We start from the raw sequence: 25,874 nt of genomic DNA on the forward strand, positions 1-25,874 counted from the left end.
GTACCGGAAAGAACCAAAACCAAAGCCCTGCTCTAGACTTTGTGGAAAGACTTACTGTCTTGCTGTGGAAAAAACTGTAAAACCCCACATTGTCACGTGGTAGTGCATTTGTATGTGGTGCACAGACAGGCACAAAGTGTGCACCTGTCCTTTGGCTGGCTGTGGGAACTAAGTAATTCATTTCTAGGTTTGTTGAGGATTTGTCAGTAGCTGCCTCAAATGCAATGAGCGTACGGATGGCTCACCTTAAAAAGGAATTCCCCATTTCAGGAATGTCAGTTTAATGATTCCTTACTTTGTAGCCTTTTTGCTCCTTGAGGGTAGTTTTTTGGTGAAGCTCAGTGTCATTCACTGGGAAACAGCTTGATTGATTCTTACTTTGTGAATTGCCATTTTAAACCAGGGGAAAACTACAGTTATCTTCAAATGAGTTAGAACTAAGCTGGGATGGATATACTGAGATTAGACTGACTCAAACTTCAAACGTCTCATCGTTTCCCTTCCCAACTGCTTCTCTTTAGTTTTCTTGGACAACTTTGGAAAGTAACTATGGGACTGAATAAACCTTAAAATATGCTACCCACCCCCCCCCCAAAATAAAGCAGTTATGAGGTAGTGACAAACGTTGCAATACAAATGAACCTTAAATACATTATGCTAAGTGAAAGAAGCCAGTCACAAAAGACCACACAATGTATATGATTCCATTCACATGAAATACCCAGAATACACAAACCTGTGGAGACAGAAAGTAAATTAGTGGTTGCTTGGGGCTGAGGAGGAAGGGACTGACTGCTAATGGCTTCAGGCTTTCTTTTTAGAGTGAAGGAAATAATCTAAACTTAGATTTTGGTGATGGTTCCACATCTCTGTGAGTACACTAAAACTACTGAATTGCGTACTTTACATGGGTAAATTTTATGGTCCATGAATTATATTTCAATAAAGATGTTAACAAATAGACATCTTTTGGGTATGACATAATCTATATGACTCTGTGCTTTTCTATACGTTTGAAATTTCCAAAATAAAAGGTTAAAATAATATATACCTTATGGCATCCATCAAGATGATCCTCAATAGAGTTGGTACTTGACCTTTGACCTTTTTTCACCTTCATCCTTTCTCCCATTCTGATGCCTGGAATGCAGATGTGATGGCTGGAGCTAGCTGCTACTATCTTAGAGCATGAAGACAAGGGTCACACCCTAGAAAAGGCATCACAGTGAGCTGGAAGTAGCCTGGATCTCTAAGAACATCTTGGCTCTGAGCTGCTATGCCAGCTCTGGACTACCTACCTGTGGACATTTATACGAGTCCTGTTTAAGCCACTCTTCGCTTTGGGTCTCCCTTACTCACAGCTAAACCTAATCCTAACTGATAATGTCATATTTTTATATTAGGGCTATGCTGGTTTCATAAAATAAATCAGAAGGCATTTCATCCTTCTCTATATCCTGCAAAAGGTTAAATAACAGAGGAACTATCTAATCTTTAAAGCTTTGATAGAGACCTGCTGTAAAGCCATCTGGGGCCTGGCACCTTTTCAGTGATACTTCTTTGGCAGTTTTTTCAATTTCTTCCATAGGCTACCATTTTATTCTGGTACCCCATCTTTTCTGGAGTCACTCTGCGTTTTATCGACATTTGCAAATTAGCAGGAAATGCACATACTGTAATATTATAATTCTTATCAGGTTCCTTTTAATATGAAATTGTTCCTAGTGTTACATATTTTTCTCCCTTCACTTCATTTTGTTCTATTAAAGATCAGCCAGTTGAATTAGGCTTTTCAAAGTATAAACTTGTGGACTTATTTATAAATTTCCAGTGTTTTAAATTTCATATCAATATCAATTGGTTCCTGCTTTTATCATGATTATTTCCTATTTATTTTGCTTATCTAGAGTTTTAATGTGAATGCCTAACTCATTAGTTTTCATTCTCTCTGGTATAATAAAAACATTTAAGGCTATGAATTTTCCTCTGACTGCAGCACTGGCCATAGTGCAAAGCTCTTGCTAAATAGTATACTCATTTTCATTAAATCTAAAAGGGTCCATAAATGAAGTTTTAGTTTCCTCTTTGAAGAATGTTATAAAATTTACATGTGGTTATACTGAATTTGATTTTCCTTTTAGTATCAATTTCTAATTTTATTGCATTATGGTAGAGTATGTGACTTGGGCAATTTCTACATGTTAACATTTTACTGAGTTTTTTTCTTTGTGGCAAGAACGTATCATTGATTTTTGCAAATTTTCCATGGATTGAAAAGTATGTATTTTCTGTAAAATATAAAGAACATGGTGGTGAACATTTTAGGAAGTAAATACTCAATTCTTAAACTTGTCTGCTCTTTCACTGTACTGGGTTTTGAATTTGAGTCTTCTTAATATATACTGATGTTGAAGCTATTTTAAAACAAAAATGAGTATTTAAGAATTTTATTTTTCTGCTATTTTCTACCACTTTTCCACAGGTAAGTCTGAGCACACCCCTTTCTTGGTGTACCCAGCAGCAGTAGGTCTGGGTTGCTGGCCCAGCCTCCCCCAGGTGGCTGCTCATCTGAAGACAGAAAAGCTCCTCCCACTTCTGTCCCATAAGACCCAGAGTTTGTGGTCTTAAAACTCTAATCCTTGATCGAGATGGGAGACAGTGATCACATCCCCTGTTGTGGGGCCCTTGCTGAACAAACCTCATCTCTCAGAAATCCTTTTCTCTGGAGCTGCTTCTTCGTGGACCTTCACGGAGCCTCCTGCCACTACTGGACTTTGTCAAGGGAACCAAACAGAGGCCTCTTTTGGAGAAAGGACAGTTGATCCAGATGACAAGCAACCAAACATTCTAGTGTTATCTCAGCCCTTGGTCTTCAATAAGTAGATGCTCCCCCAAATCTGATGAGTCTTGAAGAAGCAGGCACAAATTATGTCTTTGTGTCTTTCCATCAACCGCAATCCCCTCATCTTTAAATGGGGATAAGAGTTCCCTCCTCATAGTGTTGCTACACAATTAATTAAGATAATACATGCATGGCACTCAGCACAGGGTCTGATCCAGAATAACAATGAATGCTCACAGAGCTGCTGCTCTTGTTAGACGCACAGACATGGCCGGTATCTATCAACACTCCAGCAACTGCAAACCATCTGCGTGGAGCCCCCTGAGTGGGAGCGGCCCGGCCCTCAGGGAGGGCGGCCTCACTTGAGAAAGCAGTTCCTGCAGGTTTCAAGGATGTGTGGGAACCCGCACCAGACAACAGTAGCACCATACTCGCCAGCCCGTGGCAGCTCTCCTCCCAGAACACAGGATGAAAGGGCTGCGTCACAGCTGTCATCACAGAATTTATCTTGGCATTGACACTTCTCCCAGGAAAGCCTAACCAAATCTTTTAGATCTCTATAACAGTTAGTGACAGTGAAAACCAGCCTGTTTTCCTTCCACTCTGGTCAGGGAGGTTTTACTGGGTAGGGCTGGGTCAGCTGGGTCCTGGGGTGGCTGGATGAGACCAGCAACAGCTCCGGGGAGCGCTGGTCTACACCCGCCCTGGTGTTTGACCAGCTGGGCCCGGGCAAGGTCCTGGACCCCTAAGAATCTTGATGCAGAGGGTGGGCATGAAGATGAAGGAGTATTTCTTCATCCTACATGCGTGTGGACCTCGGGCTGTACGAGAGGCACGGGTGGGACCAGACCCTACGTCACAAGCTCCAGGGCAGGGCTGCTGCAGCCCAGACACCCGGCAATCCCGTGCTCTGAAGATGACCCATTCCTTTCCCTCTCCGGTGACAGTGACACAGGCGGGAGGCCAGCTGTTCTGCTCACATGTTCCTTGTGCTTGGCACGGTCTAGGTGGGGAGAAGGCCTGTTCCCGGCCAGCCGCAGGAAGGGGCCCACGTCCTCCCTGTCACATGACCACACCCCGCTGCAAAGGAGTTGGAAGTCAGTCCCCAGTCAGGTGGGCATGGCTCCACAGAAATGCAACTCTATTTCTGAACTTGGAAGGGAATCAGAGCGGGGACTGTGGAGAGCACTGGTGATCTGCCACAGCCCAAAGCGCCGCCAGCAGGTGGGGGCAGTCTTACCCCAAAGGTTTTAAAGGTAATTCAGACTCAGGCTCAGGAATTATGGGCCTCAACGAAGAAGGCAGAAATGACACCAGGGACCCTCCTCCCCCCAGCTACCGGAGCAGGTGGGCTCGGGACATGAGCTCTGGGTGAAGTCAGGCACGGTATTTTGGCTTCTTTTTTGAACGCTTTATTTCTGACCGACCTCTCCACCTTTCCTGTGGAACTCACGATGTGGCTGAGAACCAGAGCAAGGCCCCATTTCCGCTGGAGCCCCAAGAGCCAGAGGTGCTCCTGCCTAACCGGGCATTTCCCAAAAAAACGTACTGTTTTAGGTTCACGGCCTCTTTCCTTCACCTCCCCTTCCCCCTGCTGTAATGGCAGAACCTGACAACGGACACCCCCAGCTCCAGCCAGGGCAGTAGTGGGACTGCTGCTGCCCAAGATACCCAAACGTCCGAGTTTTCCTTAATAACTGACGGTGGAGGTGCCCGTCCAAGAAGGGCAAGGAAATGGCCCTCACCCGGGCCCCTCGAGGTTGAACAAAATGGTAAAGGCGGCCGGGCTGCTGGCAGCTCTTCAGGTGATAATTATTCCCTCAGGAGAGGAAGGCCAGGCAGCGTGCACAGTGCGCGGCTTACTTCTGAGGTTAATTGTGGGCCCAGAGAAACAACAGCAGGATGTGAAGAAAGAAATGTGTTGTAACAGACCCACCGTACACTGCAAGTCCCCACAGGAGGCGAGGGAGAAAATGGCTTCAGGCCAAACTACCTCCCCCCACCCCACCAACGCAGGTCCCTCAGGCGAGATGGAGGTGGGCCAAGTTCATCAGGTCCAGGTCCCGCCCAGCACAGAGGGGTCTTCACTGCTGGCCTGGGCCCGGGTCCCCTGCCACTCAGAACCCAGGCAACAACGACGGGCGTGGACACGTGTTTTTATCCCCGACAGAACCTCGCACTTAAACGGACTCTGGGAAGACGCAGCAGGCAAATTCCCACCAGGTCCTGAGATTCAGAAATACTCCAGCACCAGCCGTGGTCACCAGATCCCCTCACTCCCGGGAGGGCAAAGCACACTCTCCCCAGGTCCCCAAAAGTTCTGAAGTTATCACGACAAATGTTATAAAAGAGAACAGAGTGGGAAACACGCTGCGCATCTGCAGCGGGCCCCACGGCACCCTCCTTGGTGGGCGTCCGCCAACGTCATGAGCAACCAGCACGCCTGTCGCCACCCTGCGGGGTCGGGGAGCTGTCGGGAGCCCTGGCCACAACCGTCGGCCAGACAGGCGGTTTCCTTTGTCCCTGACCTCACTTTCCAGCAAAGTTCAGACTCTGTTACAACTGTGCTCTGAACCTAAAAAGGAGCAGGTTAGTCAGGAGTCACAGGAAATTTACTGTCTGGGAAACAATCTTGCCAACGCCATGAAGAAATTCTGACGAATTTCAAAGGGAAGCTCTGACTAGAGGGGCTTCGAGGGAATGAGGAAGAAGGGTCAGACTCATTTCTGATACAGAACCATCAAGAAAGCAAGTTCGGTGCCGCCGGCTTCGGCTCCCGTAGGTCGGCACGGCTGCATTTCCACCTGTTCCCGGCTACACCCTGCAGAGCTTCAGCGGGAAGTTCTCTGTGATGAGGTGCTCAGGGTGAAGCAGCACAACGATGTTAACCTCGAACTCTGGGAAGAGAAAGGACAGGCTTTATGCCCACCGGCCCTGAGCAGCGGGAACCAAACACCAACCCCGCCATGGGTGCGGCGAGCTCTCGACAGAGAGGGAGCACTGGGTGCTGTGTGGGTTTGCACGTACATCACCCCAAGCGTCCGGGAGAGTCAGTGTAGACGGCTACACTGGCGGGACTGCCTAAGTAAGCTGGTCTTCTCACCTTGGAACATGCTGTAAGGCCTCAGCTTCCCCAAACACTCTCCTTGTCCTTCGTCTTTACTACAGAGAATCTTCTAGAATCCTGTCAATTCACGTGTACTCTTTGGCTTTATTTTTACATTTCCTACAGTTCTTAATGGAAGAGTGGACTCCAAACTGGCCCGCCGCTGTCTGGGGACACGTCTCCCAGCCCAGGCAAGAAACAATGTTCAGAAACAGCAAGCAGTCTAACTGTAGTTCCTTTGGATACTGGTTGATTTCCCTACAACACCTGTTCAAACATTCCTCTTTTACCTTTCAGCAAACAGGAGTCTTCTCCCCAGCTCTCCAGCCGCTAAGGGTTAGCTTACTGACAGAAAGAGGGGCGTGTGTGAGGAGGGAGCCCCCGAAGAGAGTCCAGCTGGGGTCCCTCCCCAGCATGAAGTGTGAGGCGGGCAGCACCGCAGCACGGGGCTCAGCTGGGGAAGGGGCTGGGGTCAGCTTGTCCAGGACCCCGCCTGTGGCCCAAGGACAACGTCCCCGTGTGTGGCTGTCACCGTCGCCCAGCATCAGCCGGGGCAGGAGCTGTGCACCAGCAGCACGCACCCTGTCCCTTCCCCCTCCTCTCCTCGATGACGGTCCCGCACCGGAACAGCCCCTGGCCCTTCCCGGCATCGTCCCTCCCCAGGTCCTCTAACCACCTCGCTGTCCTCTCTGGGGGGGGGGGGCCACCGTGAGCTGGGCCGGAGGACACCACAGGCCTGGCCGTGCACACGAAGCCCCCTGCGGTCAAGGTGAAGGGGCACACCCAGATGGGCGCCTAACGCGGGACGCAGGGCTCACCCTGCCCGCACCCGAGACCCGGAGCCCGACCTCGCCAGCCACGCGACGGCAACCCCAGGGCTACGAGAGGCTGCGGCGCTCAATGACCGTGGGCCACCTCCTCCCTGGGGGACCCCCCCAGCTGACGGAGCGGCACTGCACAAGCCCCCGAACAAACGAAACAGGAGCCACGAGGACAAAAGCATCAGTGATGTCCTGGCTGATGGACTGAGGGTGTTATTTCTATGGAAGAATCACAGGCACCTCATTATTAAATCTTATGTGGACACTTAGTAAGTCTGACAAATATAACACACAGAAAGTAGAGGTGCCTAATGCATAGCATAGCAGAAAAAAATAATTTTTGGACCTTCTTTGAAGTTTAGGTAGGAAAACCAAGTTGAGAAATCAACAGACAAGCTCCTCCTCAACCTCAAATCCAAGTACAGCCGACCTCTGAACAACGCCGACCCTGCACACAGTTGACCATCCGCACAGAGTTTACAGGCTGCCCCTTAGTCAGCAGTTCCTCCTCAGCTGTGGTTCTGCATCTGCGGATTCAGCCAGCCACGGCTCATGTAGCGCTGCAGTGTATGCCCCCGAGAAAACACCCGTTTCAGAACACGGTGGGCAGCGTGGCAGGGAGCACTCCCGGTGGGACGCGCGGGGCTGGCACGAGGCTGTGGCCAGGAGGATCCGGGTGGCTGCAGGCGCTGACTCTGCACTCGAGGCCCTGGTGCCTCTGGACTGTGTACAGTGGGCATATACTACCTATTCAATAACCATACACAGTTTCTGAGGGAAAACGTGGAACCTTGTTAGCTCGGGTCAAGTTTGACCCTATGTCATCTTTCAGCCGACTGTGCTGTGCTTTTCCGTATTCGGTGAACAGCTGGGTCTGTCGCCCTCTTTTCTATTGACAAGGGTGTCCTGACCCCATTATGTTCTCGCTACCACATAACGTTTCAGATAAAGCACTCGAGGGCTCCACTGGTATTAGACTGTGCTTCTAGCCGGCCGGGCCGGCGCTGCTCCGGGGCTCATGCTCACACGAGGGCACAGAAAGGTCCGAGCAGCACCCCGCGATGCCAGGTGTGACCACCTTTCCCTCTCGTAAAACAAAGAGCATAATACACTCAACTTCAGTGATGAAACTCTACTTACTTCGATTTTTTTTTGGCTGTACCATGCAGCTCGCGGAATCTTAGTTCCCAGACCAGGGACTGAACCTGGGGCACGGCAGTGAAAGTGCCAAGTCCTAACCACTGGACCGGCAGGGAATTCCCTCTACTTTCTTCAATTTTAAATTACATTATTTGTAATTATTTAAAGTAAAATCACAGTCTAATTTAAAAAAAAAAAAAAAAAGATTGTCTCTGGACTAGTAACGATGTATGTTAGAAGATTTAGGGGGAATATGACATTAAGAAAACACATTGGCCTTTGGGACTATGTTCCCATTTCTCAATGAAACGGGTATAAAAACAATCATTTACCACAAGCTCCTTACTCTATCTCTTCACCAGTGGGCCTGCGCACGACGCAGAGCCCGGGGACACTTCTGAGGTCTTCCGGTCAGTCTGCAGAAGGCCGTGTCAGCCAGGGCAGGGCCCGAGGGTCCGTCCTGCTGTGTCTCTGTGGTGGGGAGTAAGCTCTCCACTGAACTTCGTAAGCATGAGCATTTTATTAGGATGAATGCACCATCAAAATACTTTATCAGAATATTTAAAACCATGGAAAGGTGCATAATATAAAGTGAAGGGAGGAAAAGCAGGATAGAAAACTGCATCTGTCACGTGATTCAGATCTTGTGGTCAAAATATCTACCCACGCATTCATGGAAAACGACCGACACACCCTCAGCTGCTAGAGCTAAAGCCCGCGGGAAGACTACCGTTCACACTGGTCTGTCTCAGGTCTTGCGTCTCCGTCAGATGCCAGCCCAGCAGGGAGCCGACCTGACCTCCTCATGCGCCCGGCCGGCTGGTCCCTGGCTTAGTGTCCTTCACAGAGCTCGTGGTCACCTACCCGGCCCACGCTGTCTCCCTGGGGGCGGCGACACAAGTTCCTCGGAGCCGGGACTGCTCACCGGGGACCCTCAGCGCCACACAGCTGCTCTGCCTGCGTTTTTGTTGAGTGACCGAAGGACTGGGCGCTCTGGGCTGCATCTGACCCCAGCGGACCAGCAGGCCCGTCCCCTCCGGTGGCCGCACCCCTCCCGGGGGCACCCCAAGGGCAGCACACGTACCCACTTTGAAGTTGGTGGTCTCCAGTGTCGGGCAGGTGAAGAGCCGGGGGAAGACCATGTATATGGGGACAGAGAGGCCCCGACACACGTCCCCATCGGCGATCTGAATGTTCTGAATCTCTGTGGCATCGCGGGCGTACCCTTCTGCACAGCCTGGAGCAGGGAGAAAGCGTCACGCGGTCAGAACACAGCAAACGTCCAGACAGGCTGAGCCACAGGCCCTGCGTGAGTCTAGGAGAACCTGCATCAGCCCACTCACCTGCTCTCCCCCCATCTCTGCAGGATCCTGGAGTCCTCCCTCCCTCCACATCCCATGCTCCTCAAACATACGTTTCTTGGAATCGAGAGGCGAGCTTGTGACTAAGGGCTGGCGGCAGCGGGGGTGGGGAGGATGGAGGGGGAAGAACGGGAGACGGGGACGGGGTGGGGACCTTACCGCAGGTCTCCACGCGCACCAGCTGCAGCTCGATGCTTTTGATGGCGGCCTCCGAGCTCTCCACCACCAGCTCTCCCGTTAGCGGCTGTGTGATAACACAGTTGGTCGAGTTGAGATGTCCTCTGATGAGAAATTTGGGGAGCAAGGCTCTCTAAAACAAGACAAAGGCAGACACATCAGGAGTGGGAGGCGCCAGGAGAAGTCACTCAAGTCACTTTGGTACAAATAAAAACTGAAAACAGGGTCAGGTAATTTTTATAAAATCCACTGGGACCCTGGTTTACAAAATGGGAAAAAAGGTACAACAGTACTTACATTTTCTGTCAACTTGAGTAACAGACTGAATTATTCAACAGCTATCTACAGACGTAAGGCACCTGATGTTGCTGGCACAGAACGACCAGCTCTCTCACGGAAGCATCCTGATTGCCTAGATCAGGTCTGGGATGCTCCTGCTCACCAAGGACACAACATAAAAATGTCTAAAGAAGTTGCTGACAGTGTTTAAGGACAACCAGTCACCAAAAGGAAAAAAAGAGGTTTTAAAAAGATAATCAATTTTCAAATGTTCCCAATTATGCCATTTTGAAAAACCAAGACATTAACTTTATTTCAAGGAAATTTAAAGAGAACAATTTTCTTCAATGCTTGACTAAAAAACCTATGGACCTTTTCTCTTCGGACAGAGGAAAATGGTCATGGGTGAGTGACAATGCCATGGGGAAAACAGAACTGAAGAGTTAGAGACAGCTGTCCTAGCGGTCTTTCCTATGGCTGTGTCCCAGTTACTGCAGATAATTCACAGTTGAGACCACTGTCCAACAGAAACATAATGGAAGCCACAAATGTGAAGCAACTGTGTAATTTAAAATTTTTGAGTAGCCACATTAAAAAAGTAAAAGGAAACAGGTAAAATTAATCAATATATCCAAAATATTATCAATTGCACACATAATCAGTAGTTTACAGTTATGAGTGATGTTTTACATCCTCTTTTTCATACCGAGCCTTTGAAACGCAGTCAGTACCTCACCCTGAAGCTCATCTCGATCCGACCAGCCCCATCTCAAGGGTCAGTGGTCATGCGTGGCTGGTGCCCTGTACTGGAGGTCAAGGGCAAGGGCGCTCTGTACCTGGTGGCCCCCAAAGGCAAAGAACTCTAAAAAAGTCTTGATTCGAGACAGAATTCTAAAAAAAACTAAAAGAGGCTATTTGCTTAGAAAAAGGAAAAGCAGTAGCAGTTCCCATTAAAATTCTCTTAAGCAACTGCAAGTTTCCAATCAAGGTTCAAATTCCTGAGAAGAAAATCTGACTGGCCTACTGGGGTCACTGCTCCAGAAACCAGAGAAGGGAGAGATGTTCAACGGACTTTCTGAAAGGCTCCCCATGACACACCCCCGCCTCAGCTGTGCCTCCCGCGAGACGAAGCCAATAATCCTGCCAAACTGGCCTTTGACCCGACCCCCGTCAGGAGGGTCCAGGGAGCAGAATGCAGGGTTAGGGTAGGGAGGAAAAGCCACGTCCACAAAAGACAAGTGACCAGGGGCCCAGCTGAGAAACCAGGGGATGCGGCCCCCCGATAGGCAGTGGCAGCCCTGGGGCTCAGGGGAGGGGGTCTCTGACCACCGTGCAGTAAAACTGGGAGAAGACAGTAAAAAATTATAAACATATACCCTCTCTTTTAAAAACCATCCTTCTGCTAAGTAGTTACTGAATTTAAAAAGAAATTAAAGTTGAAAATACAGACTATTTCAGGTAGAGACAAAAATTTCCTCTTGCTGATGACTTGATAGCCAAGTAAAGAACAGGTGGGCGACTGTCTGTCAGTGGGATCCGGTTACTAAGAAAGCCTCCCTGGCACTGGCGTGTAAGGAACACGTTACCTCTTTGACATTCTGTAAGGTTTCAGGTGTGACAGTGAAGTCCACGGGACTCGGAGTCAGTTTCCCCTTCTGAGGCTACAAGAGGAGGAGAAACCAAAATCAGTAGAGAGTCCACAGGTCAGACTTGCCTTTCCCCATTTAAGGAAACACAAGGTAGCATCGTGAACCAGGAAGACCTTGGCGCTAAGAGGCAGGATGCTTGGATTCTAAACACAGTTCTGCCAAGAAACAAGGCTGTGTGCTGTCCAAGGTCCTCATCCCCGTGACTCAGTTTCCTCATCTGTAAGATGAGGGGACAGGTTTCTTAGTCTCTAAGGTCCCTTTCAGGTCCAGAATTTAAAAACAGAGCAGCGTTGTTGGGAGACATTTATTTTGAACCTCTTTCTGAGAATAAAAGCCACTGAATCGTCACCATAACCCTGTGCAGAGCTGTTACTGGCCCTGGTCCCACTTCACAGATGACAGTGAGGCACAGAGGGCTCAAATGGTGGCTCAAGCACGGGGCAGAGTGGAGATCCGAACCCAGGCAGCCCGGCTCCAAGGCCGGTGCTGTTAGCCACTCAGCTGTACAACTGTCTACCAGGAAGAATCACACCTATAACGTAAGTAATTATACGTTAACATAAATAATTACATGTTGCCGTAATTAGTTAACAAGGATCATCTCCGCATTACATAAGTGCAGAATCCATCAATGCAGCCAAGCTTCACGGGGCCTGCCCAGTGTCTTTTACTCACGGGCTGGGGCCAAAAGGCCACTGACGCCCAGATGGCAGGGGAGCCGTGGAGGAGAAAGGGCACCGACCAATTTGCCAAGTTCACTCACTCACCAGAAGCTTATTCTAGGAAATATTCTTCTTGAATATATTCTTTTTACTAATAGGTTCATGAACATATTCTTTAGGGAATAATATATTCTTCCTCACAGCATATAAAGGAATAGTTAACTTCATGTACTACAGGTCACAGCATGGTTTGGCTTCTAGTGAAATCAGTCACGAAGACTCTTGAAGGCCGAGCGTGGGTGAACCCCCAGGAGCAGGGAGGAAGCCCGAGCTGGCCTATAAGCGGGCTCTGCGGTCATCAATGGGCCGGGGGCCAGGGTCTGCAGGCCCAGCTCTGGGTGGGGGGCTGGATTTGGGCTCATTCTTCTTCACTTTTTATTTAGCACATAAAATGGTATGTGACTTTTTTAGGGGATAATCTACATGAGAAAAAGTTTTTTTGCTTCACTTTGAAAACCCTTGATGGAAAAAAGGAAAATATCCATCTAAATCAAGTTAACTTCCAAAAAGGATAAATATTTTCATCATATTTTACATAAAATACTGAATCGCTAAAAGAAATACTTAACACTATGATTATTAAAAATTTATAAACAGGGAAACTACAAATATTGGAAATCCTAAAAAGTCACAAAAATGATGCAAGTGCATCAGTGATTTTGCCGATCTTATGCACAAGAAACCTGTCTTACATTTTCACTTAATCATCACTAAAAGATACCCATGGACGTTTCATAATAGTGTAAAAGGCCCTGCCCCAAAGGACCTGGAGAGGCTGAGACACAAAGGAATCCAGGGCCGTGGGCATGACTACTCACCACCACATGTCACCTGCAGCACTGGCACGTGAGAGGGATCTTTAAGGACACTTTGTCACTGCAAAGTACTAGCAGAAGGTGTCGGGAGAGGCTCCCCAGCCCGGCCCGGGCATCCCTGCACGTTCTTGCTGCACAGGCCGAGAATGCAAGGCCCTGGCCTTCTTTCCCTGGGCTGGGCCATTTCTCCCAGCTGCTTGCTGAAGCTGCCTTGAGGGACGAGGTGATGTCTCCCTCCAGGACAGAGAGCAGGCTTGCTCACTGCCTGCTGTAACAAAGGCGGATTCCCCAGCTCGGGGCTCCGCAGCTGCGGCAAAAAACCCCTCAGGTGCAGCGCCCCTTTGGGCCCGTGGCATCACCCCACAGGGCTCTGGCCCAGGGGAATGACACACATGCTGACACCGGCCACGCCGGGAGAAATACAGTCCCGTCTCTAACCCAGGAGTCCCGAGTCTCTCCCCAGCATGCACGAAACACTACCAGGCTAACTTATTGCTTGTAAGTGGGGTCCAGTCCCAGACCCCACAGAAGATTCCTATTACTGAGCCCAGAGCCCCCGAGTGCAGCTTACAGCAGAGTGAACGATGAATTCACAGGTCTTGGTCAAGTCCTTGGCCAGCAGGGACCGCCTCATGTCACAGCGCAGGGTATACTGGAGGGAAAGGCAGAGGAGGATACGTCCTTTTAGATGGTTTGCTTTCATCTTGGAATTACTTACAAAGAGGCAAGTCAGTCAACATATTTAGGGAAACTTTGTCCAATTAATGTGTTATATGAAATTAATATACATAATAGGGGGAGTTAATGCTCAGAACAAAAACACTGCTATTAAAAAAAACACTTTAAGGTTATTCTGCAGCCCATTCCCATGGCCACCCTGTAGCTGGACCCCCTGGAACACAGGTGCAGAGTCTCACCTGGAACACAGGAAAGACCAGAGAGGCAGAGCAGGAAAAGCAGGCCTGCAGAAGCAGAAGCTCGCTCACATCCGGTCGCCGGCCTTACTGGGTGAGCCCAGACAAGTAACACAACCTCTCTGAGCTTCTGCTTCCTGCTCTCTAACACTACCTTAGTGAGGCCCCAACGAGGTAAAGTGTGATAAGCCAAGGCCCGGCACACAGCAGCTCTGGGTAAAACGGCGCTGTTTTGTAGTAAGGATGAGAAAACACAGGCAGCAGGACTGCAAAGCCCTGGACGGCATCTAGACTTCACAGGCCAACCTGGGAGACGTGGGTCAGCCCCCAGGTCGCTCTCACTCGCTGGGTTCTCTGTGTGGGCAGCACCGCGCTGGGCGCCGGGGCAAGGGCAGAGCTGTGCTCCACGTGGGGAAGAGAAGCGGTGCTAGTGACAGGGCTCAGAGTCCTGAGCTCGGGCCTCCAGGGCATCTCAAAATGAGCTCTTCCTCACAGGAGGAAAAAAGAGGGGAGAGTGTCTGCAAAATTGTCATTTTAGAAAACTCAAACGTATGCAAACGTAAAGAGAAGCGTATAAGGAAGCCCCAGAGTCCGTTAGCCAGCTTCCCCAATGGCCAGTCCTGTTCCTCCCCTCGGCCCTCCCCCATCTGCCAGCACAGACGTATCCTGCGAGCAAGAGAACGTGGACAGCAAAGGGACGGAGCATCACGCTTGCTTTGAACTTGGCCGTATTCAGCTCCTCTGCTGTCCCTGTGCCGCCCTTCTAACTAGCCACTGCCGGTGCACCTGCTGCGATGGGCCCCGAGCCGAAAGCTCGGCTTCACCTGAGACTGTTCCTTCACAGCCCTGTCCGCGAGAGACTGTGTGGTAACAAACTTCTACAGCACGATCACCGTCTTAAAGTTAATCTTAAACAAAAAATCACAGAACATATGTTTGATAAAGTGAGCTGTTGTTTTAATCATCTGAGAAAAACATTAAAATAATTTGTAGAACTGGAACTATATGCACAGTTGAGACAAGAAGCTACAACTATTATGACCAATCTGTCCACGTTAAACAAGAAGCTGCTATGTATTCAAGGTACTCCTGGGAGATTAAAACACTAAAAAAAAAAGAATCATCCTTTGTCTGCAAGGGCCTTCATATATATATACAGAGATATAGATATAGATATTCTCTATCGAGATTTCAATCTGGTCTCCCCAACCAGGCAAGCTCAGTGAGGGCTGTACCATATATGTATATGCTATGTTTGTGTGTATAATGCACAATATATACATGCACGTATGCATGTCCACTGTCTTTCTCCTGTACAGCCCACACGCTGCCTAGAACGGGCAGCATTTTATTCGGGCTTTGCCTGGTCTCCCTGATCGTTTTCCCAGTGGGAACGTCCCTTCCTCATTTTCAGTCTCAAGGCTTTGGGCAGGGCTGATTTCCCCCCATCCCACGGGAGTGTGGAAGTGACCAGAAAGGCAGGACTGCTGCTGGGCCACGGGAAACAGTCCCTTCTGCTGGGGCTGCCAGGCCAGGAGAGTGTAAGCCTGCGGCCGCCGGCCAACAACCAGCTTTGCCCCCGAGAACACCGAGCTGGAGGCTGACCGGTGTCCGCCCTGGCCTAGACGGTCCCCTGGAATTGAGAGTTCCATGATCCAATACCCCTTTTTTAGCTAAGCCAGTTTGAGCTGGATTTCTATAACTTGCAGATGAGAGAGTGTGAGTAACGGGCACCAACGTTTGGTCACCGAAGGTTTTTAAGTGTGAAAGCAATAATTAGTAATATAAGGCAGCTGGTGGTAAGTGAGGGGAAGGAGAGAAAGATGGAGAAAAGAGGAAAAACACTGAGGTTATGTTTTAGGAATTGTGTTAAGTTCTTAAATTTTTTTTCTTTTTTTTTTGGCCACACAGCACAGCTTGTGGGATCTTAGTTCCCGGACCAGGGATGGAACCCGTGGGCCCTGCAGTGGAGGCGTGGAGTCCTGACCACTGGACCGCCAGGGAAGTCCCACGTTAAGTTCTTTCACATGTACTTTCTCAATTAATTCTGATAATACAAATCAAATGTAAGAACTGTTGACAAAATATAAGGATAGTCACCATTAATTCATTTATTTAATCATTCAGAAAATATTTACTTGGCATGTTCTATGTGCCAGGCACTACGCTAAGTACTTCACACCAAGGCCTCATCAACCCCCCAGGAAGAGGGGTCATGAAGGGCTGCTTGGGGTCACAGAGGTGGGATCTGAATTTACACCTGCCTGCCTGCTGCTGAAACCCATCCTCTGAATCTTTACGCAATACTGTAACTCCAGCCCAGATCTGTCTGCTGCAAAGCCCTGGATCTTTTCGCTCTATCATGATCCTTCCCAGTTATTAAGGAGTGATCTACATGGTGTGAGCTACAGGAGGTCAGAGGGGGTCAGGAGGGTCAGACTTGAGCAGGGCTCCAAAAGGAGGTGCAAGATTCGATCTTTTTTTTTTTTTATGGATGCGCAGCATGCAGGATCTTAGTCCCCCCGACCAGGGATCGAACCTGTGCCCCCTGCAGTGGAAGCACAGAGTCCTAACCACTGGGCCGCCAGGGAACTCTCAAGATTTGATTTTTTCGACTGTCAGTAAACACAGGACAGGAACGAGGAAAGAAAACACGTGTCAACAGATTTAAAGCAGACTCCTGGAAAGGATATTTCCACTGTGAATAAGGAGGACGAGCATCTCCGTCATTTAATTCTGAATACACAATTTCAGCAGACATGTTGGTACTGCTGTGTTTTGTGTTTTAGAGTATAAAACCTTGCTAGTATGGCCACAAGAGCAAAACAACCATAATAAAACTTCCCCGTGATTTAAACAACTTTTAAAGGAAAAAGTGGCTGCACAGAGGACGACCAGAAAGGCTGACAGCCTCCTGTGCGCTCTATCTACTCATAACGGTGAGAGATGGAGGCAACGTGGCTGAGAAGAAGGATCAGAGCAAACAGGATCAAGCCCTGTAAGAAGTTACAAGGAAACCAGCCCCTGCAAGTTGGCAATTTAATACTGGCTACATTTTAAATCCTTTATTCTGTCTTATGACTTTTCCTGTTTTTACATTATGTTACTACAACACAATTCAGAGGATAAATGTAAAATGTCTTTGCACCCGTATAATTTGAGAAAGATGTTATTAGGGCTCAACAACAACACGTTCTATCGCAAGTCACGCACCCGGGACTCTTCACGGGAAGCTCGATAAGCGATGGCACTGAGAAGGCGACGCCCTGTGTGGTACCTCTCTGCAGGGCACCTGCTCCACTGTCCAACAGGGAGGCTAGAAAAAGCCCCATCTAGAGACTGAGTGAATGAGTGAACTGACGAATGAAAAAGAGATCAAGATGCTACAATCCTAGTTTCTCTCAAGAAGTATATTTCTCGAAAGAAGCAATGACAATCTGAATAAGAGCTGTGAATTTGATGATATTGGGGAATTTTTATTCATTCTGATAGGTGTGAAAATAGTTAACTGGGATCATGTAGAAGAATGTCCCTATTTTTTGGTGATAGATATTGAAGTATTTTGAAATGAATTGTCAAGATTCTGTAACTAACTTTGAAATGATTCAGAAAAAAAATAAATACAGATGAAACAAGGTGGCAAAATTCTAATAAATGTTGAATCTAGTGGTAAGTGTTAAGGTGACAAGCTCTTATAAATCTGAGGTTGAGAAGACATCTCTACGTTTTCAGAAATTTATGAGATATTTGGGGAGGTGCAGAATTCCAAGTTGTAGCATTCTGAGGTTAACCCTCAAAGTGGTAAAATCTGATGACCAAAATAAAGGGGGTTGGGGTGATTATTCACCTTACTAAAGAATTAACCACATGTTAACTCTTCTTTTGCATTTTAACTAGTTTCCAACTTACACACAGCTACACAGGAACCCAAGTTTTGTATGTATACCTGTCTGGTTTCTTGGCAATATTTGGAAAAGCGTGAGATTTCCAATTTTATTTTAAACAAATTAATCTTTTAACAAGAATGATAAGCACAGGAAAAGAAAGTGGCAAGTAAGAAGTATGACCACAGAAAATCTGATGTTATTCTATTCAGTTTCTAATGAATATATGCTTCTTTTACTAAATAAGCAGCATCAAAGAACTACTGTGTGGGTAAAGCAGGTTGATGCTGATTCTGGCAAGAGAATAAAAATAATTTTGAAAATGCAACGTTTGAGATATTTTCAGTCTTGCTAAAAAGTAAAAAGGCAATACTTTCTTCCATGGTGAAAGTATTCCCAACCTAGAAAGCTGGTCAGAGGATGCGGGTCTCTACAGCAGCGATCTGTATGTCTATGCGAGGGGTCTCCTTTGAACCTAGACACTTTACTGTTACTTCTTATGAGCTGCCCAAAGCCTTCAGTATATTTACTGCCTGAAACAGGTGCACCGATAACAAAGGACTAGAAAAGTTTTTCTTTACAGAAAGGTATTTATTGCGATAGAGTACATCATACTACATGAGTTTCTTCTTGACCGATCTCTTAGGCCATACATAAAACTCACATACAGACAAACCTTTGGTTGAACTCTCACAAGTGTTTGGAGGATTTTTATTTTAAAAGTGCTATATTTTAAGCAGGGGAATGGTCTCTACCAAGACCAAATTATCAGCTAAAAATTAATAAATCAAAAAATTTCCTAACTGCCAGCCCTCTTGCACATACATAAGACAAAATACTTTTGTTTCATCCAGCAGGGGAACCGCTGCAAGGCTGATATCACAAAAGTACCTTTCTTTCTGCTGAATAAAGGAAAGGCTCTCTTTCTCTCGCTCTGAGTCATGACTCCAAACTGCGCCTGAGACAACAATAGGGACTGTGAAAGAACCCTGAACCAGCGGAGGTAGACGGGAAGTCATAAATCCACTTCCCCCTCATTTACAAGGTTTGTTCAATAAAGAATACAAGCCTATGTCAGAGCGGGAGCCTTTGGGTATGAAACAAAGAGATATTTATACGTATAAAATAGACGAGTTAGTGTGGGTGCCAGAGAGAAGTGAGAGCATGTCTACTACCAACAATAAAAGCACCCCTTAGAGTGTCAGTGTGGCCTGAACTGAGCCCCAAAGAAACAACGGAATTTTGGAAAGAAGCTACAGCTTGGGTCCTCCTAGATCCCCATCAAAGATAATGGTCATACATAAAATATGTTCTGCAGGGCAAAGTGAGAAATCAATAGAGAATATACATGGGAGGGCTCAGCAATAAATACAGTATTAAATTCTTGGGTCCAACTATGAACTTTCAGTGAAAGAAAGACCAAGCTGTTTTGCAGAAGAAAAGTTGTGAAGTCAGCTACACAGGATGAGGAAACTCTCACCTGAATGTTGACAAACACGCCGTGGTAAGTCTCATACAGAACTCTGTTACCCTTCACGTGCAGAGGAAATTCAAAAGGAATTTCTGTTTTGCCACTGGGAAATTTTCCTGGTTTCACCATTTCGATGGTACTATTGATAATCTGGATGGGCTGTAAAGAAAACCCAAGTCAGTCCATCAACAAGCACTTCTGGATGTACTTTCTTTCACGTTACTGTGTCTATTAAATAATCTCCTGAGACACCACACCCCAGCCCTCGGCCGCTACCATCCTGGTGCCCTGTCAGCGGTGAGTCGGCCCAAGATCTCTGGTTCATTTGCAGGATTGGATGCTTAGGTGTTTGGTGCACAGTAGGAAGTGAACTGATATACTTCCATCCCTTATCGCGAAATATATCAGTTGACTATCCTAACGACCCTTCCGGCGGGCACCTCCACCTTCAGAGTGAAGCAGACGTGCACGGCACTTGGCAAGGTGCGGGGCCCTCGTGCAGCCCTGGGCACCCGTGCAGGCCTCCTTGGCTGGGCCCTGGGAGGGAAACAGTACTCACACTTGGAACCTGCCTAAAAGGCAGGTGTTGCACCTTACTTAGTTAAGGTACTCTAAGCCATTGATTTACAATCACTTTGAGAAAATCCACAGCTTCTGAAGTGAGTCTCTAAGTGTCGATGGAAGAAAATAAGAAAACTGTGGAAAAACCTGGGAAGGCCCTGAATCTGAATACTTTTAATGAACCTTTCTTTCCTCTCAACTCTTTCCCCCTCAAAACTTAAAGAGTTAATAATATGTCCTTCAGGAAAAGGAAACTATAAGTATAGAAAAAAGAGTTCATTTTCTAGAACATAGAACTTTAAGTGACAGAAAAGAATGGCTCTACCTGCATCTTACCTGAATGCTATATCCAACAGCAGCTGGATTAAAATAACAGTTAAAATAACAGTTTTGTTTTAGGAAGGTAAATGCCAGAAGGCCCAGGCACAACTTCTCAGAGAGCTCTGCTCTCTTTAATGGCTGAAATTAGTCCCCCCTAAAGTCCCCCTAATCCTATCTAATGGGAATAAAAACAAGCAGACTTTCAATAACAGAACATATTCAAAATCAAAACATCTGAATGTTTTTTCAGTTTGATTAGTAAATAGTAAAAGTATGACTACCACCATTCCTTGCAAAATAGCGACAAATAACGAGCCAGACAGCAAGTGAAAACCACCACAGACATTTGAAAAACGAACTAAAAACGTGCAACGCAAGCATTCTTACCTTAACAGAATTATAGAATGCTTCGAACACACCCACACTCTTGGCGCTGAGTTGGAGGTTCACGGTTCCTTCCACTGTCAAGGAGACTCCCTGGTGCTGGACCGAATCCTTCCCAGATACGACCACCACCCCAGAGAGCATTTCCTGGGGGAGGGGAGACAGCCACCCAACACGTTAGCACGGCTCTTTCATCCACCTGGTTTACTAGCAAAGTCAGCCTCCGTAACCATCAATTTGTTCAAAGATGCAGACACTCACTGAGTGCTTATCACAGACCAGATGCCTGGATGCCAGGATGGGGAAGGGCCAGCCCTGGGGGGTCCTGGGGGTGCGGGGGCGAGGAATCTCATCCCATCACCGCCTTCCAGACACACCTTCGTTCCCGCTGGAGAATCCAAACAAATGTCTGATTTCAAAAGGGCAAAGAGAAGGGCCTGGGGGAATGGCAGATTCACAGACCATTACACAGGAGCGTGTATGATGATCTCCTCAGAAGGAATATGACACAATAAGACCCTTTTCTTTAGGTTCTTTCTCAATTTTGCTGACTAAGATGATAACACACTGTCAAACGCATGAGTAACTGAGCACGGCTGCTGGCCGGGTGTCCTCTGCCCAGAGAGCCTCGTGGGGGGCCTGGAGGTTGTGGACATACCACCCGATGGCCACATGGCCCTTCACTAAGCCCCCCAGCCCCTCTGTGTCCTGCTTCCCGCTGGTGGACAGTCGAGCCCAGATTTCCCTGGTTCATGAATCATTTAAGAAAGACTTCACAACAGAGCATCCATTCACTTCTCTGGAGATAATCACTGAGTCATAGAATATGGACATTAACTACATTCCTTCCTGTCACCGTGGACTTGATGGTCTCAAGTTGCAACTGGGGTTTGTGTGGAGCAGGAAGTTGAGGAGATTAACTAGCACCCACCAAAGGAAATCCACAATAAATACAAAACAACTTGTTTCTGAAATGACCTCGAGAAACGGTTTGTGACTGTTCTCAAATGGTAATGTGATGGAAGAACTGTTGACAAAAAGACGAAAAAAAGAAAAACAACAAAAATTAAAAATGGCCCCAGAGATCAAAGCATTAAAAAAAATCTGTCCTCCTGGTGTTTAAATCTGTTTACCTTTTATTTTCTCTAGTCATCTGGTGAAAAAACTTTCACCAAGTTCTCATATTATGTGAAATTTTGGGAGCGGGGACTATTCTATGTCCCTTAAATATGCTAAGTATTTTGGCTTTGTTTCCCATTCCCCATCCCAAAACCCTGAAGTCTAAATTAAACAAACACTCTCAGCTCCCTTTTAAGCAGAATTCAAGGGGTAGAACTCATTTTGTTCTTAACATAAGAAGCTCGTAAGAGAATTTAAATGAAAACCTTTCTGAAATACTAATTTTACTTTTAAATTTAATTAAAATTAATTCTATTAATTTTTGTACAACCTAAATGAAATTTAAAAATTTAATTTTTAAGAATTGAAATCCACTAGTATATTTTAAGAAATACGCTTTACTAGTATGTCCCAGAATTAAAATCAGAGAAAACAATTTCATGAACTTTATCAATTAAACAACACAATAGTACTTGGTTCTGCTTCTATTTAATCGTAAGGTATTCAGTTAATCTCATGGGAACAGGATCTGGGCTGACCACTGAATACCATATTATAACCACGACATCAATAGAACTGTTTCCTTCCTTAATCCCTATGGCATAAGAAGGAAAAAGCATTGAAGTACCCTGGAAATTAGCAGAGTAAATATTTTATGATTCTTTTGTCATTCCTTGATTTCAATTAAGAAATATAGTAGGGAGAATAAAAAATTAATATAATATTTGCAGATAAATTAGGCATTCTAACAATACACAGGTCCATTCAATTCCTACCAACATAAGAAGGTAAAGAATTAGTCCAAGTACAGCCCATGGAGCCAAGAATTTTAAAACAGATATTTCAACAAAGAGTTTAGACCCATGGTAAGAAGACGACTGACACTTCTTTTTGTTTTTTTAAATTGAGGTATAATGGACACACAACACTGTATTTGTTTTAGGTGTACCAGACAATTCTTGGTTAATCCTGGTGAGAGAGGAGAGGATAACTTGTATAACTGAAATTAAGGAGAACCCAAGACCTCACCAAGAACTTCCCGCTCAGACTTCCACCTAGAAGGCTCAACAGGGAGAAAAGAAGATCAGGGCCGTGGAGAGCGAGGGTACCTCGCTGGTACCGTGACGTGATAAGTGGGGGTCCCTCACTGAGGGCCATGATTTCAAAGAGGAGCCCCTCCTGGACGTAAGGATGACAATGACCCCCGGAAACAATGTACAGTGTGTGCTGATTTTCGGGGGGAGAAGAGCCATGGCTTTTGTCACATCAGCAAGGAGGCCCTTGCCCTGAGAAAGGTTAAGGAACACAGAGAGACGCAGGCCCCGCACTCGTGTGCGTGCAGCCGACACGAGGAGACAGATGCCCGCCCGTGTGGCCCTCAGAGGGGACCCGCAGACGCCACGCTCCCACCAGCATCGGGAGAAGCCGGGCCCTGGGGGGGGGGGGGTGCGTCCCGCGCGGCGCCCGCGGCCAGCCCGCAGCAGGGGGGCTCCAGGCTCTGCCCGGAGGAGCCGAGGCCAGAGGAAGGCCTGGAACCCAGCACCAGAGCCAAACCAGAAGCGGCGGCGCCCAAAGGCTCCGGCTCTCCCCGGTTGACGGGCCGCCGGCTTTCTCCGCAGAAGCCACCGCCGAGGCTTCCCGAGGGGGCTGAGAGGCTGCGGCTTGTAACTTTGTATTCTCTAAACAGAAGAGGCCGCTAGCGAACTCCACAGCTCTTTTCTTCTTTGTTCTCGGGAATCCAATGCCAAACCCACAATTAGGGCTCTGGGCTGCAGGACGGCGGCGTCGAGTCAGCATCGCCCCCGCCCGGCCTCCTGGAAATCACCCAAGAACAAGATACAAACCCACAAACGCCATTCTCGGTGAAGCAAGGAGACGGCTAAGTGCCGTGAAATAGGTGAAGATGAGCAGGGGCCGCGCAGTCAAAAGCCGCTTCTGGAAGGTGACGGGCACCTGGGAGGGAGCCTCCCGACGCCCCACGCGGCAAGCAGGAGCCGTGACCCGCCCCCCAGCTGCTTCTCACCTACGGGGGGCGGGGGTAAAGGCTAGAGAGACTCACACGTCAAACCTCAGCCCGCTCGGGCCAGGAATAAACCATCTCCTTCAAGAAGGAGGAACTGAGAGAACCAGCAGAGGTGCTTGGACACACAAAGCGCAGACCACGTGGCTCTTCTACATACAGGAACTCCACAGGGTAAATGCCAGTCACTTCCACGGCCCCACCTGTGCGACCTCATCTCTAAGCCCTCCCCTCACATTAAAAGGATCATACACCATGATCAAGTGGGGTTTATTCCAGGAATGCAAGGATTCTAAACCCTCCCCCTCAGCCTCTCCTCTCTACCCTCCTGGCTGCTCATCCAGCCTCGGGACACATGCACACACTACCCCTCCACCCCAACCTGGATGCTCTTCTTCCAGAACCCACGTGGCTCGTGACAAAGACCCTCTCCTTGACCAAACTTTACTCAGCCTCTCTTGAGCTCTTTTTCAACTAGGCCTCGGCTTCTGATTTCCGTGTTCCTCTCTGCATTGTCCGATTGTAGCAAGAATTCTGTTAGGTCAGTTTAACCATCCTCCATATCCATCACCCTCAACACCTGACCAGGTTCCTCATTCTCCACCTCTCCTGGCCCCGGGGGGCGGCTGATGGACCTGGCCTGCCTTCAGCAAGAACCCTGTGAGCTGGTTTATTCCTTTACCCTCCTGATGTTTCTTCTCAGTGATTTTCCATCCAGCGACCCCCCCACCACTCTGCTCCCTGGCAATAATTCCCACTTGCCTACACTACACTCAGAGTTGAGCCTCTTTCCCCCTCTGCAAGACCCCACTGCAGTGGTCCCTACATCTATCGCAACAGTTCCCCCCTGAATAAAGTCTGCTTTACCATCTTCAACAAGGACCATGGATAATTTTTCTCTCCCACTCGCTCCCTCCTCTCCATCAAGTTGGTGCTCAAATGACAGCATCTTCATGAGGACTCCCCGACCACTCCTATTAAAACTGCACTACCCCCTTTCCAACACTCACTTATCCCCCCTCCCTAACTTTGCTCTGCAGCACTTGTCGCCTTCTAAAATACTCCATAAGTGCTTATCTATTTTACTTATCATCTGTACTCCTGGAATGTAAACTCCACAAGGGTAGAGTGACAGCAAGAGCAGGCACTCGATGTTTACAAATGAATAAATGACTCCCCACCAGAAAAAAACAGCATCATCAAGCAGATGGAAACTCTGAACATGCATTTCACCGTGAATTTTTAAATGTAATGATGCAATTGCTTCTATGAGGGATGAACACAAGACAGAGCTACGAGAGTTCAGGGATAAGATGGTGAGAAAAAAGATGGTGAGAAAAAGATAAAAAATATAAAAAAAGCTCAGAAAACAAAACCATCACAGAAAAGGAGGTGAAACTGAAAGGGGCTCAAAATTTTCTCAGAAATGAGAAAATTCAAACAAATCTTGTGAAAATTTAAGAAAGAATTAAAAAGAATCACCAGAGAAAAAGATAAATACAAGAGACCATGAGGAACATCCAACATATGCACAATGAAGTTCCCAAATAAGAAAACTGAAATAATGGAACACAACATATTTACTGATGTAATTTTTAAATACTGAAAAAGCAAATGGATTAGGAACAGTTAAGAAAAAGATAGACTCTAGTAAAACTATTCTACTTAAAAAAAGAAAGAATCCTTTAGGAGTCAGGCAAAAGAAAAGTCACTTACAAGAGGGGGAAAAGCAGACTTCTTCAGAGCAAAATACAATTCAAAATGAAAGTACAGCAATACTCATTACAATGCTCAAGGAAACAAAGCGTGATGATACTAGGGTTTTATACTTACCTAAACAGTTGCTCACATATAAAAGAAGTAGTAAATGTGCAAAAACAAACAAACAAAACCCCAAGGAGCACTGCATAAAAAGCCTTCTTGAGGAACTGATTAGATAGCGAACTATAACTCTTCAAGAGAAACCCTGCATCAAAAGAACCAACTGTGGGGACTGGATCCATTCAACTGAAAGAATAAGACGAAGAGGTACGTGATGCTCATGGTGAGAGCAGAGTGCAAAATACACGTCCTGACACTGCAGAAACTACTTGAATAACACCAGGTGGGCAACTAAGGGGCTAGAAAGTGGGAGGCAGTACAATGTACGCGGTTTCCTTGTCCTTGACAGCTGGGGTTTAAAAACGTTATCATTGAAACCATGCTCTCCAATACGGTAGCCACTAGCCATATGTGGCTATTTAAACTTAAATTTATATTCATTAATATTAAGGAAAATTTAAAGTTCA

At 47.2% G+C, this 25,874-nt stretch overlaps 1 protein-coding gene across 1 annotated transcript in view; it reads right to left on the reverse strand.

The window, feature by feature from the left end:
- Window positions 1–5,436: 5,436 nt before the first annotated feature.
- Window positions 5,437–25,874, reverse strand: part of VPS26C (VPS26 endosomal protein sorting factor C) — a 52,515-nt gene continuing 32,077 nt past the window's right edge. Inside the window, exons 2-8 of the mRNA XM_007183763.3 lie at window positions 20,451–20,594; window positions 19,191–19,340; window positions 13,484–13,564; window positions 11,313–11,387; window positions 9,430–9,580; window positions 8,994–9,146; window positions 5,437–5,739 (exon numbers count right to left, since the gene is read on the reverse strand). Of these exons, the coding sequence (XP_007183825.1) occupies window positions 5,657–5,739; window positions 8,994–9,146; window positions 9,430–9,580; window positions 11,313–11,387; window positions 13,484–13,564; window positions 19,191–19,340; window positions 20,451–20,594 (837 nt within the window). The 3' untranslated portion in view covers window positions 5,437–5,656. The remainder of the gene's footprint in view (window positions 5,740–8,993; window positions 9,147–9,429; window positions 9,581–11,312; window positions 11,388–13,483; window positions 13,565–19,190; window positions 19,341–20,450; window positions 20,595–25,874) is intronic.

Source organism: Balaenoptera acutorostrata, chromosome 4, assembly GCF_949987535.1.
Source record: "Balaenoptera acutorostrata chromosome 4, mBalAcu1.1, whole genome shotgun sequence".
Lineage (NCBI taxonomy): Eukaryota > Metazoa > Chordata > Mammalia > Artiodactyla > Balaenopteridae > Balaenoptera > Balaenoptera acutorostrata.